At 34.6% G+C, this 16,666-nt stretch overlaps 2 protein-coding genes across 2 annotated transcripts; both read right to left on the reverse strand.

The window, feature by feature from the left end:
- Nucleotides 1-1,296: 1,296 nt before the first annotated feature.
- On the reverse strand, nt 1,297-5,272 carry LOC123214859 (actin-interacting protein 1-1-like). The gene is made up of 8 exons (XM_044634863.1): nt 4,737-5,272; nt 4,450-4,611; nt 3,962-4,148; nt 3,445-3,867; nt 2,890-3,297; nt 2,194-2,483; nt 1,904-1,965; nt 1,297-1,747 (listed from the first exon to the last, which is right to left on the reverse strand). Exons 1-6 carry the CDS (start codon nt 5,126-5,128, stop codon nt 2,226-2,228), a joined length of 1,830 nt encoding a protein of 609 aa, XP_044490798.1. The 5' UTR covers nt 5,129-5,272; the 3' UTR covers nt 1,297-1,747; nt 1,904-1,965; nt 2,194-2,225.
- Nucleotides 5,273-7,302: 2,030 nt separating this feature from the next.
- LOC123214623 (transducin beta-like protein 3) lies at nt 7,303-15,560 on the reverse strand. The gene is made up of 13 exons (XM_044634501.1): nt 15,141-15,560; nt 14,705-14,887; nt 14,118-14,267; nt 13,742-13,959; nt 13,298-13,583; nt 12,801-12,935; nt 12,476-12,594; nt 10,926-11,082; nt 10,430-10,676; nt 10,273-10,349; nt 9,264-9,383; nt 7,984-8,289; nt 7,303-7,801 (listed from the first exon to the last, which is right to left on the reverse strand). Exons 1-13 carry the CDS (start codon nt 15,435-15,437, stop codon nt 7,448-7,450), a joined length of 2,649 nt encoding a protein of 882 aa, XP_044490436.1. The 5' UTR covers nt 15,438-15,560; the 3' UTR covers nt 7,303-7,447.
- Between the last annotated feature and the right edge of the window lie 1,106 nt (nt 15,561-16,666).

Genomic DNA, 16,666 nt, shown 5'->3' on the forward strand with positions numbered 1-16,666 from the left:
TTCTCGTTAGAAGATTATACTCTTTAATGTGAGATTTAAATCACATATCTTATACTTGGGATTTAACATACCACTTTGCCCTGCCTTTGCAGTCCCGATGGTATCACGGGTGGCAGTGCTAGCATGGCATTGTGATTAAAAAGTCTAAAGTTGTATAAATTATACACTAGAAACTTATATTTTTTTACACAAGATTCAAGCATCATATCTGAGATTGCCTTTATTTTTCTACAGAAGATTCAAGTCTTATATTTTATATTTGGTATATTAAAATACCACTATTCTCTATAGTCTCGATACCTATATAGTTTGACTGTAAATTAACTCTACTCATATTATACGATTACAACTAGAGACATAATGATGACTTTAATACCAAATGCTATGAACTTTGAGAGAATCTTACGTCAAAAACTAGTTATTAAAATTAAAAAACTCAAAACTTTATAAATCCCACAAAAAAAAAATTTGTACTTTTTCTTTCATGAAATCTAAGTTTTATTCCATACACCTAGTCTCCTAACATATACTTTAATGCTTCAACATTATACTTGAAAACTTGAATGCAGTCCAAATTTTCCCGGCTCAACTATTACAAATTGAATACAAAACCAGTAACACAAGATTTAACTCAAATTGGAAAAATTCACGGGCGAACAAGATTCTAACTATAATTTGTACTTAAATGTAGTGAGGAGTCTAATCATTGATTCAGGTAACCCATTTGCGACTCGGGTCACCTAAAACACCCAACATGGCTTGAATGCACACATGTTTTAAGGCCTCACGGCTTGATCATAAATGTTGATGTTACCAACCAAAGAGAAAAGAAATCAAGATTTTGAAAGCAAGAATGGAGAAGAGACCATGGATGTTCTCGGAGACTAATAGAAGTTGGCAAAAGAAAAGAATGATCATGTGTAGAGTAGAGAAAAAAGAGCTGAAGAGATAAGGTGGTGGCGGCCAAGTGGCCACTATCAAATCCACCCATATAATAAATCTGGTCAGATTTCACAAATTGATTCCGTTCGTCAACAGTTGTGAAGACCAAAGAATCAAAATAGTGAGTACAAGTGATACAAAGCGTTGGCCTTCTGAGCTTAAACTAGTATACAGTGTTATCGGAAGGTTACAACAGAATGAATAATATCATCAAAAAAATAAATAATATCGTTAACGAGACAAATGCTTTCATTATATAGATAATTGAATCTATCTCTACTTAAGTTATTGAATTAGAGTTCCAACTCAAAATTAGTTCAATCAAGCCTCATGGTGGATTAGAACCAAACCAACTTGAATCATATCCACCCTTAATCAAAAAAGGGTATTTATTCATTAATCAATGAAGCTCATGAGAAAAAATACGTAAATAAATCAATAACAAGCTCATCAACTCTAGATCTAAAATTGTAAGCAACATTGTAAAACAGATGTGTGGAAGTGTAGCTATCATTAATAATGAAAAAACTTTCTTCTCAAAAAAAAAATCAAAGAGGAAACACAGAATCACTTTTATCTTTTAAAGGATGCTTTTATTCTGTTAGTCTGCCATAACTTCACCAAAAGAGAATTGGGTCCACAGTAGTTTCCCTGGGGGCAAATCCTCTGTGCTCTGGCGAGCCCTTTTTGCATTCTCAGAATTGATTGACTTAGGAGAAATGTACACTCAATACGGGCAAAGATCAGTGAGATCTATACATAAGATCTATGGACTGCATAGCTGTTTACACAGTCAAGTCCAAAGCTGCAGAAAAAAGCAAAATGATGGCTTCAATACGATCATACAACTGATTTCAAAGAATCTCTAGAAGCCAGCCTGAAATTGAAGGATATCTCATATTCCATGATGAAAAAAAGCATAAAAGAACATTAATGTAGCATATTTTAGGAAGTGTAATACCATTGTGGCACTGTTTGCTGCCACTCTTAAATATGGCACCATTTTTGCATGAAATTTGCTTCCTGCAACATGGAAATTGGTTTATGGTTTAACATAGAAAAATCTAAAGTAAAACCAAGCTGCTCTTCTTGCAAAACAATGCATACCACCTATAATTTGTGCCAGGTAATCAATTTGTTAATATGAGACTTCATTATATGCTAATTTGCCACCTTCTAAATGCCCTTTACATTTTAGACGAGATTTCTTTATAACTGTCTATGTTCATTTACAAGCTTGGTGCAACAAACCTGCATTAAGCATATGGGAGGCAGTAATCTTCTTATTCTGATGCTACCTTCCATACACGGATAAAGCCATCCTCTCCTGAACTCACCACATTAGAATCATCAGTAAAATGCAAGCCATACACTCCACCCAAATGAGCACACTTTATGGTTATGCGGCTTGATGCAGGCTTCCCTATTTCATAGATGATGACACAAGTGTCCAGTGAACCAGTAGCAACCATTGTGTTATTTGGAGACCAAGCCACACAGTTTATGCGAGCAGTGTGAAACAACATGTTATTAAGCTTCACCTGCAAGAAATAAATATCAGAAACATGACGGAGTTGAATAGAAAATGTGGCATTAAGAAGTAAAGGCAAAACACTTCCAATTGAATACAGAAAAGGCATTTCACAGTTAACATGAATATTTTATCACTTGAAATGTTTTGATGGCCTACAAAAGAAAATGAGGAATATGGTTTGATAGTCATTTAATGGACCAAACAATTTTGAGTCTTGTTGGCCAGGAGTCCTTACTAATTCATACTATTTCTGCACTTTTTCTAACTCATTATACTAAATGCACATAAAAGAAGATACATTAAATTGGATTCTAGGAGAAATTTTTTATATGCTTAACTATTCATCAGGAAGATTCAGAGATTAAAGGGCTTAAAATGGACAATTAATATTATTACTCATGAATACAAATTACCTCTTTGGAGGCACGGTCCCAAACTACAGCTTCCCGATTGTCATCAGCTGAAGCATACATGGAGATATCTGGTGAATATCTTATTACAGTAATTGCACCTCTATGCTTTTCAAGAACTGCCTCTTCTTTAAGAGTATTGTCTGAGATAGAATAGATGTGCAATTTGCCATCCTTACCACCCACAATGGCTTCGGTTCCATCAGGTGCAATCACACTTGCTGTCACAGTAAACCCAAGGTTGATGTTTGATAACACTTCCAAACCTCTGAGCAAAACAACTCCAGTGTCGATTGAAACCAAAGCCAGTTCTGGGGAGCTAAGGGCAAGGCTCAAGTCTTTGGGCTGACTGCCAATATCAACATGCTCTGCAGCTCCACATTCCTCTCCGCACAGAGGAACTCTCCATACCTTAAATTAGAAGTAGTAGTAAAAGAGCTCACAAGCATCAATATACAAGAAAAGAAACTGTAAGCTTGGAACTATGCCCCTGTGAAATCTATAAAAACCAAAACTGTAAAAGCATGCTTATGCATTCATCTGCTTGAAATATGTTACCTTGTTATCAAATCCAGATGTAACAATCTGCTCTTCAGAAACTGCTAAACATTTGATTTGGGCACTACATTTCCACTCTAATTTCCCACTGTACCCAACACCTTGCATCCATTTAATCAGAGCTCCATCATGGCTGCAGGACAAGATCATCTTTTGGCTGCTTTTGAGCATAGTCAATGCATTGACATTCTTCATGTGTCCAGAAAATGAAATAGGGTCTTTATCAAGATCACTTGCCGAGTATATGTTAATTCTGCCACCAAGGGACACAGTAAGAAGATGATCATTCTGCCAAAGGCATCCCACAAGCATGTCCTCCACTGCACCAGATTCAGAAGAAGCCAATGTTTTAATCACCCTTCCATTTCCATCTTCAGAAATCTCCCAAACCTTCGCAGACTTATCCGCAGACACTGTAAGAACCTAAATTCCAACAAATGTGCATCACCAGGAATGTAGAATGCGTCAAACAGAATGCATTCAAGCTGATGATTCAAAAATTTAACAAATTACTTACCTGTTTACTATCAGGACTCCAACACACTGCATAAATGCTGCCCTGATGACCATTTTCAGAGGACAATTCTCCAATCTTTTCCCCAGTTTTCCCATCATATAATAAACCCTTTTTGTCAGAGCTTACACTGATTAATTTGTTCCCATCTGGGGAGAATCTAATACAATTGACAAAGTTTGAATGATCCCTGCAAATCCCAGAGCAGAACCACATATATAAACAAAAATAGATGATCACTCATGTAACATCCCGACCCACTGTCAAGATATTGACAATTCAAAGTGCATCCCTATTGATTGACCCAAGACTTCATCCATAGACATAAATCAAGAAAACCAGTACAATCAAGAGAGATGCGCTCTGAGTCTCTGAGTTTGAGGTGAACATGAGACAGAAGTAGGACAATATCTTGACAATCCACCGGAATGTTATAACTCTAACTTAAAATAATAGCAAATATGATCAGCTATTGCTGAAAATATGGCAACCTGTGAGATAGTTTGAACTTAAAAGGTGGACCTTCATAAAAATTGACTAAGAAATCCTCCCCACATGTGGCAATTCGAAATGGCCTTGTTGGCTTAAATGCACAGCTCAGAACCCTCCTTGAATGGCCATCAAAATCACCCACAGTACTCCCTGAATCCCACCTAAACGTTTACAATTACAGAAATTTATACAATCAACCATAAAACAATCAGGATGCCTCTGGAACTTTTGCTTAAAAAAACAATTTTTTATTTTAAATTAAAAAAAAAAATTCAAATGAACTCACATGAAAGCGCGAACAAACGATTTTCCTTTGCCATCACCGCAGGCAACAATGCGCATACTGTCGGGCGACCATTGCAGATCATCGATCCGACCCGAAATAACTTTAAATTCGTTTTTAAGCACGAACTCATTGTGGGTACCCCAGATCCTGACCGTCCCAGACACGTCAGCAGACGCGATCCACTCTCCATTGGGGGAGTAACGGGCCACGGTGACCGGGTACCCGTGCTCCCCGTAAACCTCCACGTGGAGCGGCCTGTCCAAGTAACGGATCAAAACGGAACGGCCATTGCAGTAGAGAATGGAATTAGATTTCGGGTCCCCCGAGATGAGAATTCCTCGTCCACGCTCGGTGGATGGCGAGCAGGCGTAGGTCTCTGTGAGTTGCGCCATGGATTTGGAGATGGGTTTGATGGGTCGGCTTGGGTAGTTATGTTGCAGAAGAAGAAGAGAATTTTGCCGCGAATCTTGGGAGGATTTTTGAACGAGTTAGCGGGTGAGATAAATGGGCTCAAGCTCGGGTCTGGGTTTCGGCTCTTTTTCGGTAACCAATCCTTTCATAATACAGTCCATTCATTCCAATCTCATACAATGTTTTAATCTATTAGGATTGGATTTAATCCGAATGGTCTATACTCAAATTTGAGTTTGGATTAAACATATCGAGTTTAAATAAGATTTTATAATACATGAACATAACATAATTCAATCAATTAAATTCACAAAATCTAGTATAAGTTATAAAATATTGAATTAAATACTGAATTTATAAAATTTATTGATTTACCCATATGTCCGTAAAGATCCTTAAATTTACGGTATTATAGCGGCCAACCTTTCTCTCGTGAAACCTTGCAAATGACACTTTTCAATTCCAAGATATAACTTACCTATTATATATTATGTTATCAAACCCCATAATAAATCTAATAAACCTTAAAAGTTACATTAATATTATTTACTCAAACATATAAAGTGTGTCGCACTTATTGTTATTATCCATTTATCAATTATCATTAGACAATTCAATTATTTAATTTTACTATACTGAATTATAATTAATATTCCCACATAAGAAAATTTTATAACAATTTGAGTCAAATTAGAGATTTAGCTTGTTTTCGTAAAATAAATCTTATTCAAATCAATTTAAGTGTTCAATTATTTTTTAGATAAGTCCAAATATTGACTCATTAATCTCAAACTAATTTTTTTAAATTCAAATCAATTTCGATTTTACTATGTTTGAGCTACGCTAGGATAGAATCCAAAAGTACAATCAATTATGTTTGTTCACTTTCGGCTAAATAAATTCTATAAAGCTCTAAATTACAAGTGAATAAATAATTTTCTCAAACTTACTCATGTGACACCCTCCTTGAATGTCTGATTTTAACCTTAGGGTAATAGGAGTTTGATTGAAGCAATGAAACTTTGCTATATTTCATTACCGGTCAGAAATAAGTTTAAACAAGACTTAGTTATAAATCAATTTAAATCTAAAAAAACTAGTTTGAAATCGACAAACTATGATCTAATATCAATACATTAATAACATTAATAAGTTCACTCATTTTTATGTTACGAACGGTTGCATATAGAATCACAAGCAATCAAGGCTAATGAAGCGTGGATTGCGATCAATTTAACATTAGATAATCACCTATTCCACATACATCTAAGATTATTTGCAATGTTGGAATAGACAGAGTTAAGGTTGAACTCAAATTAAACTTGTTTGAACTTAAACTCAATTTGAACAAATGCAAAACAAACTTGGCTCAAGTGAGATCGAGTTTCATAGTTCAATATTTTCAAATTCGAGCTTTAGAGGTATTCAGTTCGTAAAACTCGCAAGCTTGAAAAATTCAATACAAATAGACTAAAACAACATTGTTTTGAGCATTACACATCAAAACAACGTTATTTTAGTATTGAATTGAACTCACAACTTGATTCGAGTTTAAACTCGAATTCAAACTCGAATTCAACGTCTCTTAAATGAATCGAGTTCAAACACCTTTGAAGTGAGTTTGACGAACTCACACTCGACTTAGCTTAAATCCTATCCTAGGCAAAGTTGATCAAAATAAGATAGTTCAAGTCATATAAAATAATATTATGTGTACACACTTTTATATATACAATATGACATATAGATGATATGTCATCTATATATACTTAATTATTTACTAAAAAATATATACACATAATTTTATCGTAATTCTAGGATATAAATATCCATTTGATGCTACAAAGGAGTCTGGATACATTTACCACAGCCACATAAATATCATTTTCATCTTTCAGGGATCTATTCTTTCAAATTTTAGTTCATACATTTAGGCTTGGATTTGATTTTGATTCAAGCTGAACTCGAATAAAAACCCAACTCGATATATGCTCAAACTCAAATATCTCAGATCTAATCCAACCTTATGTATTATTTTATGGATAGTAAACTCAAATTCTATATAAGTATACTTCATGGTTGAGTTCTCTGATGTAACATTATTAATGCAGAAATGCAGATCCGGGGTCACGAAGACAATGAAATGATAACAAGATTCAAAGAAAAAATATGTGTTAATTAAGTTATAATTATGTGTATTTAAATTGTATAATCAAAATTGATTGCAGAGGCAATTGTAACAACTGATGAACTAATAAAATACAAGCCAACGACACTGGTTAACTATACCAAAATACCTGCTATGCTTGCACTGAAATAGCGCCAGATTTTGTGTTGTATGAACCCTTGACTTTCTTACTCGAACTCTCTCGAGGCTTGTTCGATTTCCGTTTCTTTGAAGCAGACTTCAATTTAGACTCAGTTTGCTCCTCGTCGACATTTCCTTCTAGAGCTACTTGATCAGCCTTCTTGATGTCAGAGTGTATCAAGGATTTGGGTTTTAGTTCTCTCGTGTCAATATCTGGTTCAATAACTGACATTCCAGTTAAGGTATAGTCCAATAAAAATGTGCTTCTCAGAAGTCTATCTATTCTGCTGTAGTGCCTCTGAGAGTATGGGATGAGGCCTTCAAGAAGTTCTGCAATGCCTTTAATCTGAAAATCAATTGCATTGAAAAGGTAATCAGGAAACGTGTGCTTATATATAAACTCAAGATTTGTCATTCAAAACATAACTAGATGAAGTCCAAGAGACCGACTATGCAAAATATCCTGCCATATGCTGTCACTCAACTGTGTGAGAAGAACCAGAACAAGAAAGCATAAAACACCATTACCTCAATAATCTCTGTCGGAGAAAGGATGTTGAAAAGTCGGAAGAGGATGAATTGTGCAACATGACACAACTTTGGCTTTGAATTCCATTCTCGAACATATTCAAGTAGTAGACGAAACTCTTCTTTGCCAAGTGCTTGAAGGGCTTTCTCCATCTGATGTTCGGCTTCTCTCTTCTTGCAAAGATTGGAAAAAAGCTCAAAGAGTTTATGAGGTCTGCGAAGTTCAAATGCTATTTGGATTGCTTTACTGTAGTTGGCATCCAAAACAGCATTTTCTAGTTCTTGACCTCTTAAAACACCTTCTTCCTGCATCAACATCAAAATAGATAAGAGCAAATATTATTACGTGATTATTGTAAAACACCTAACGATATAATGAAAAATGCAAAGAGAAGTTGTATAAAAAACATTAAGAGCCATTACAGCTTGAAACTTGAACGGAAATTCAGAAACTGTATACTGTATATTAATCAGATCTCAGTCAGAAACCTATGGTCTGATGTGCAGAACTCATCATTTCCAAAACAATGAAAAATTAAATACATCCAGCATGGAAAAACCAATTCTAGATCAAACTTACAAGCAGAACTATTTGTGATTCACTATGGAACCATTGATAGAATAAACCGTCTACTAAAGTATGAAAGATGAAGGGTCAACTCAGTAAAGTAAGACACTTTTCGCATATTTTATATGCCACTGCATCAGAATATTAGCTGAGAAACAATTTACTTCTGTTGTTATAGACTAGACTTGAGTAAGAAAGTAGCAAAGGAGCAAGTGGAGGTGACAACTGTTAAAACTGAGAATTTCATAGGTAAGAAGCACAACTATCTTGATTGAAATTATGGATCATTCTTATTTGACTTTATTTCACATATTCATATCTTATACTAATTCTCCCCAAGAAAGAAGGTTGAATAGCAATGCACTTCTCCTTGTGCACTGTTAGGTTCAAGTTGTATCAAGCATTCATATTATAGTTTTGGACAGCCTTATCACTATGGAGCCAGGCAACACCTAGGCTCTGCCCACCACTTCTTGCTCCAAAAAATATTTTCCATGTTAAGAAATAGAGAGAGAAGATTATCTCACAATAAATCAAGTGTCAATGCTAGAAGCATATACAACATACATCGCAAACTTCTAAATATTTCGACTATAATCATAATATAGAACAATATGTTAGAAGAAAAACAAGCTTTTTTTTTCAGATACATCTGAAGAAAATCCAAAGAGTGTAAGAAAAAAGCACTCAGAAAATGGATGACATGACTGACCTGTTTACGAAAAGCTTCCTCTTTATCCAAAGCAGTTGAATCATGCCACAGATTGACAAGTGCATCACTGCCTCCAGTTGCAAACGCTTCTGTCTTCTTCCCAACAGCCAAGGCCCAAACCTGCAAAGTCAAATCCTCATAAGCAAAAGAAAAAGAGAAAGATTAAAAAAAAAAAGAAGCACATTAAAAACTTCAACTTAATCAACTGGGTAATGCTAGAAACCAACATATACATACATTAAACACAAGTTTAAAAAAAAAAATACATTCACTTATACAATCTCTTTGGAAGAGCAGAAAGTATTTACTGCAAATACAAAATTTCGGAAGCATTTCAAATGGCATTTAGAATCCAAACTCAGAGGTACAAATTACAAAGTACGATCATGAATATACAAAAAATAAGATGTACATTAGTGGAGAAATACAAAGAAATACTTATAGTTTAGAGATATGAAAAAGTTATTTGATTTAAGAACTAAGAGTTGAATGCCCTTGTTAGGTGTGAGCTTGACAATTTTTATAGATAATCATCTATACTCCTGGATTGGATTCATTCTGCCTGAGGTTTATGGGGAACTCATGATGAAATTTCCGTTTCTACACCAGGATCTGGGTAGGTTTACATATTCTAACCTAACCTGCTGTCCCTAGAATTCAACTGACATCACCCTTGATGTCAGCCATTCATAATGGTGATCATATACTACATTTACACAGAGATAGCATCCCAATGTCACTGCAAACTCTACAAAGTCATCAAGAAATATGTAACCCATGCCAATTGATTACAAAAACTCAAGTATGACCATCTGCAACCCAACATATGAAATTTAACTCATCCAAAGAAAATCAGAAGCACATGGATTCAAGGCTTCTTCAATAGTATGCAAATAATCAACTAGAGATGCATATACCTTTACAGGATGTAATGACCAAAGATAATAATACTTCAAAAGCAAAATGCAAAAAACATATTAAAAAGAGAGAGAGAGAGAGAACTCAGTACCTTGTCCTCATGCTTATCATATGTAGCAATACATTCACTAGTTCTGACAGTCCACAGCTTTACCAAACCATCAGCACCTAAAAGTAAATATTCAGTTCAATGAATATGTCATCACAATACACAGACATGTAAAGCAAGCAACAGCTAGCCTCATTACCACAAGAAACAATTTGGGCACCACGAGTAAGGAAAGATGCTCTTAGTACACTTGATGTGTGCCCTTCAAATGTTTTCAGGCATAAACCATCTGATATAGACCACATCTTTATTGTTTTGTCAGCAGAAGCTGTTATGACAGCTTGATCAACTGGTGAAAACTCTACAGACCAAATCCCTCTTTTATGCCCTCGAAGTGTAACAACAGAAACCAGATCAGGAAGCCTCCAAACACAAGCAGTGCGATCCTGATCAACAAAAGAATCCAGATGGAGTAAATAAATTAGCACGAATTACTTTCATAGTTTTTTCCCTTCTATCTTTAGGAGAAAAAATTCTACAAAACCCATTTCCCTGAAAAGGCTAAAATTTCCTATCAGCCAAAATTTAACAAGATAAATAGTTTCTTATTAAAAAAAAAGGAAAAAGAAAACTGTAACTTGTGGAGAACTACAATAGATTCAAAGTTAAAGAAGCAGTTCCAGTAAAGTACTGACCTGAGAACCACTACAAACTAAGCTATCATTTGGTGCTACAGCCAGAGAATTTATATCTTTACTATGGGCAGCTACAACTGCTTTAGCTTTCAAGTTAATAGGCTGTTCAGCATCATCCAAGAGACCATCCAAACTCCAGACCTTGATAGTATGATCACTAAACGAGAAGTGAAAAGAACTTAGAAACATAATCAAATTTCATAGAAACTATCAGTTAAAGAGAAAAAATCAGTATTGTCACATTTCAGCACCATGACATAATATTAAGATTTTATACTGAAAATAAAATTCAAATTAAATTAACAGGGGGTAAATATCTACAGGAATATTAGCAATGAGAGAAGAGAATACAAAAGCAAAACAATGATGAGCACTAAAAAAATAATTGCAAAATCAAGAAAAGCCAACAAATTAACAAAATTGAATGTAATTTTATTCTCTTCTCACTATGAAGTATCAGTTACCCTTTTTCTTTTATTAGCAGAAGTAAAAGTTAGCCATAATCCCTAAAAATCCAAGAGTCGTCCAGCAGCCTTTCACCCTTTTCCATGCAGCTCTCATAACAGATACTACCAAGGCTTGTGGATTCATCTATTTTACTTTGTGCTATTGCAGATGAATGCATGTCATGTCAACGCACAATGAAGAGTCAAAATGCCACTTGAATTCATATCACAGGAGGGTAGAATTCACTGATCAGACACATCTATTAAAACTCCTCTCATGGCCAGATCCTCAAGAACATCAAACAAATTCAAAGCCATAGAACAACTAATTCACTCAATGAATAAAACAGGTCTACCCAGAGAGCATGGCACTAATCCTTTTTCACCCAAAAAAAAATGAGAAAAATTAGGTTTTTTACACTTTCCTTTTATATTATTGCTAAAGCCAATAAAATTAGGAGAACTGAACACCCTATATAAGCTGATGTAATTTCTTCTCAACTTTCAAGATTTAATAAGAAAATATATTGGTTGAGTAGATGCTCTATCCATATTAAATTCACTACATTAATTCTAATTCTTCTTCTTATTGACTGTTTATCTCTATAATAAAGTTTAATCATCTGCCGTAGTAATTAATTTTCCCACTGAAAAGTTAAGTTCAAATTGTATATAAACCCTATTTTCTCTGACTCAATTTGGATGTAATAAAGCAAACATTAGGGGTGGCCATTTTCATAATTTCAGCTGACATGACAAGAACGCATGTTTGTCTCATATTCATGTCACCTTGTTTAAGCTACTACATGTGTCATTATTGGATATTTGCATCAAACTCTTGCAGAATCCTTTGATGTCATGGATTATTACGTCTGTTCTATCACCCATCCAATGAGCTACTCATTTCCAACCCACTCAATAACACATTATGAATACAACATTTTATAACAAACTGTAAAAAAGGTTAAATGATTTCAATTGCAAACGTAAGTAGATCAAATCTATGTAAGCAAATGGAATGGAACTGAGCCTGTGTTGAATTGTATAAACTGGTTGAGTGGCCCAAGTTGTAAAAAAATAGAATATTCAAATGAAAATGCTCACCTACTGCCACTAACAAAGAAATTTCGCAACTTTTTTGAAAACGCAACTGCTCCAACAGCTCCCATATGACCTGAGCCAACCCCAATGCAGTGCCTGCTTTCCGATTCCCACAGCCGTACCTACAGAGGAAATAAGTACGGGGAAGATGAGAGTGCCAGAAGAGCACACATTATACTCTAACACACTAACCCACAAAAGCATATCATCAACAAGTAATTACTGAGTCAAATCCATTTTTCTAATATTTTATTTTCAGAAATCATGGCTGAACACAACCAAAGTGCTGATAGAAATCCCAGTAAAAGAAAAAGGGCAAAGAACTTACACTGTTATCCTTACTTCCAGTTACAATAAGAATTTTTCCAGAACTTGCTATACAAGTATCAAGGCATAAAACAATTTCACTATGGCCTGCCAGTACATAGGAGCACGACATGGTCGCAAGATCATACACTTGAACCTGCATGTGTACAAATTCATACATATTAGGAACCAAAATCTTTGAAATTGACATCACATTTCCTTATGCACACAACATAAGTTCTCTGCAGCTATCAGGAAAATAATGCAACATAGCATGTACATATGAATTTCCTTGCTACGCACATAAATAGCATGTACATATGAACTTCCTTGCTACACACATAAATCAACTACCAAAAAAGATTTATTACCATCAGTCATGTTCAGAGAATTACAAACAATAGATTATATGATAAACAGTAACAAGAAGCCAGTCATTAGATATCAGATCCTCTGCTACAAAGACATCAACTCAAAAGAAAATTTAATTTTGATATTACATTTTTAGAGAAGGAATACCTGTTCAAGATTCGTAGCAACAGCAATATATTTTTCATCGTCACCCAAAAACTTAATATCCAAAATCTCCTCATTGTACCCTACCAGCCTTTTACTTAGTACCAACTCCGACTTACTTTCAGGGAAGTCCACTGGGACATAAAACAGAAATTGCTGATCAGCAGTCACACAAAGCAGTCCTTGATCTGAAGGCAGCAGAGTAGCAGTAGTGAAGCCCCTTTTAGATTCATCCATGTCAGAGCTAACAGTAACATCTGAGGACTTTTGCTCATACAGACATACTGCACTGTCAATACCAAGAATTCCAAGATTAACTGATTCTTCAAGCACATTTTGATATGAAATAAGAAAATAAATGGCATGGAGGATAGAGTCTTTTATAACTAAACCAATCCTTCGTTTATATTTAGATATAAAGTACTTTAATGCAACATAATTCTTTACCCGTCAGAGTTCCATATGCGTACAACCCCTCGTTCACCAACAGTTATGAAATAAGTTTCTAACGATCCGCTTCTTTTCTTTTTAGTCGACTTTTTGTATGAATTCAGAAATGAAGAAAGAAGGGTCCCAGAATGAATTATACACACGGCTTCAACAACCTCAAATGTTGGTACAGTCATCTTACAGCTGTAATCATGAAGGTCCCACAAGTTCACAACCTGATATTATAAGTGCACAAATTTTCTGGTTAAAAACTTAATTATGCAAATAAAAAGACAGATTATATGATCACCTATTATCATTAAATATAAACTATACAAACAAATGTCCAGACAAAGCAACTAGATAAATCACATCAACAAATTTTGAGCCTTGCCTTATCTCTACCAGCACTGAGCAAGGTCCATCCATCTTCAGATATAGCAATAGAAGTAACGGTTGAAAAATGTTTTTCTAAAGTAGCAACACACTTCTTCGCTAAAAGATCCCAAACTCGAACTGTTGTGTCGTCACTTATAGAGAAAAGCTACAAATAGAAGTCGGAATGATAAGGGAAAAATACATCATAATAAAATTCTACTAAAATAACTAAAATAACCAAAAAGACAAGTGAAAGCTCTGCTCCGAAAACACAAAATTTACTAGCATTTATCACTTTTTGTTCTACCTACATAGGTATTTTTAGTTGGGATTTTCCAAAACATGTGAAGAAAGACTCAACAATACTAAGCATATAATTAAGATTTTCTAAAAAAGCAAAACTTTCAATAGAATTGCAAAACAGAACTTGAAAAGATTAAAAACATTGAAATCATTTTATAAACTCAATGCTTGTATGGCTTAATCCTAGACTAACAGAAGTTTGCCCTATTCTGTTAGCAGGTATTTATCCTTAGTAAAAGGAGTTCACAAGTTCCAACTCCTAGCAGAATTATCAAAAGATGGTTTGAATATAGAACTTACAAGAGATTTATTTGTGTCAGGATGGAACATGACAGAATTGACAACCCCTTTATGACCTTTGAAGTAGTGAGTACAGAAGCCACCATCAACATCCCAGACAAGAACTTTCCTGTCAGCTCCTGCAGTAGCAAGCAATCCGCCTGACGCATGGCACGCCATGCCAATCACCGGACCATCATGGCCCTGTTCAGTGCCAAGATAACCACCAGCCACACTCAATGAGAAAGCAAAAAAACGAACTTTTTTACTTAAAAAAAGAGATTAAAAAAATAATATTTTAGCTATCTTTCTTATGACACAAACGCCACAAAACAGATGCCCAAAAACATAACTAACTCATGATAAAAATTTTACATACTTTGGGCACATTAACACAATTATGCACCAATAAATCAACACAATACTAAATTTGAAATTCATAAAGCAACTAAATTACCTTCCAAGTACGGAGGCATTTGAGTGTAGACAATTCCCAGACCTTTATTTGCCGACTGTGACCTGACGAAAATAGAAGCTTATCATTAGGACTAAGAGCCAAGGCCGTGATAGTATCAGAGTCAGCTTCGATTGTTGATTTTATGGAGGCGTTTGACGAGTTAACAATGTTGATTGAGTCGCCACAGGAGCACACCATGAATGAACCGTCCGATGACACCACCACCGGCCCGCCGCCGTAGAATTGCCGTAAAATCGGTTCGCCCCGGTAGTTCTTCTTCATAGCTAGGTTTGCCATTGAGCTATGGCGGCGGCGTCGCTTTCTACTTGTCTCGCAATTGAGGAGCCTGTTTCAGTGTCTAATTAGGTTTAAGGCTCGTTTGGCTGCTGAAAGAGAACATAGGGAGGGAAGGAAAAGGAAGTTGAAATTATTATTATATTTGATTATAAATAATAAAAATATATTAATATATTATTTATTTAAATATTTTTGTTATAATTATTTTAAAAAAATTTATATTATTTATTATATTAATTAAAAATTAGATTATTTTTATTTTTAAAAAATTAATAAATAAAAATATGATAATTTAAATTATCTTTTACTAAACTCTCCCTTAGGATTTTTATATATAATCAAATGAAATTCCTCGTAAAAAATGTATCCGCTGTTTTCAATAGGTTGCAGAATTTCTAATGCTTCCAATAGAAATAATTAAAGGTGTCAAAGGGCATGAAGGCGTACAAAAATGGTTGGCTAGAGTCAAGGCCTCACCAGAAGCTCTACAAGTTGGTCTAAATATGACTTGCTTAATTAAACAATCAAAATTTTTTAAATTTAAAAATTAAAAATATTTAATTTTTGAAAGATTGACCATCAAAACACATGGGTCAACTAGTTAAAAGTAAGATTGAATTCGAATTGAGTCAAGTTCAAGCTCATCTAAACTTGAATTTGATTCGATTTATATAAAATTGAGTTTAAACTTAAGTTTGAGTTTGTCAAACTCACTTCAAATGAGTTTGAATTTGATTCGTTTCAAAAAAATCAAATTTGAATTCAGTTCGAATTTAAGTTTTTAACTAGTTCGTTATTTAAACAATGTCATTTTAATACATATTGATCAAAACGATATTAATTTATATCAAAATTTTTAACTCGTAAGTTTGACGAACTAAACACCTTAAAGCTTGAGCTCAAAAATATTAAAGAACTTTCAGACTCGAACTAGAGCTCATTTAAGCTTAGCTCGTTTTAGACTCGTTCGAGCTCGAACTTGAACAAACTCGGTTCAAATTCAACTCTAGTTAAAAGCCAATAATGCATAATCTATCATGTTATGGGTCATATCCCAACCTTAAAAATTTATGGGCCAACGCAGCACGCATGCCACACCAAATTAGACACGACCTATTGTTGACACTAGACACAATAGTTTAACGCTCTTCCTATACTTTTCAAAGTCATTAAATGGTTGATGTTTCAACCAGCATACGCACTAAAATTCAAGTGCTTTACACTTTGGA

The sequence above is a fragment of the Mangifera indica genome, chromosome 4 (assembly GCF_011075055.1).
Source record: "Mangifera indica cultivar Alphonso chromosome 4, CATAS_Mindica_2.1, whole genome shotgun sequence".
NCBI classification, from domain to species: Eukaryota; Viridiplantae; Streptophyta; class Magnoliopsida; order Sapindales; family Anacardiaceae; genus Mangifera; species Mangifera indica.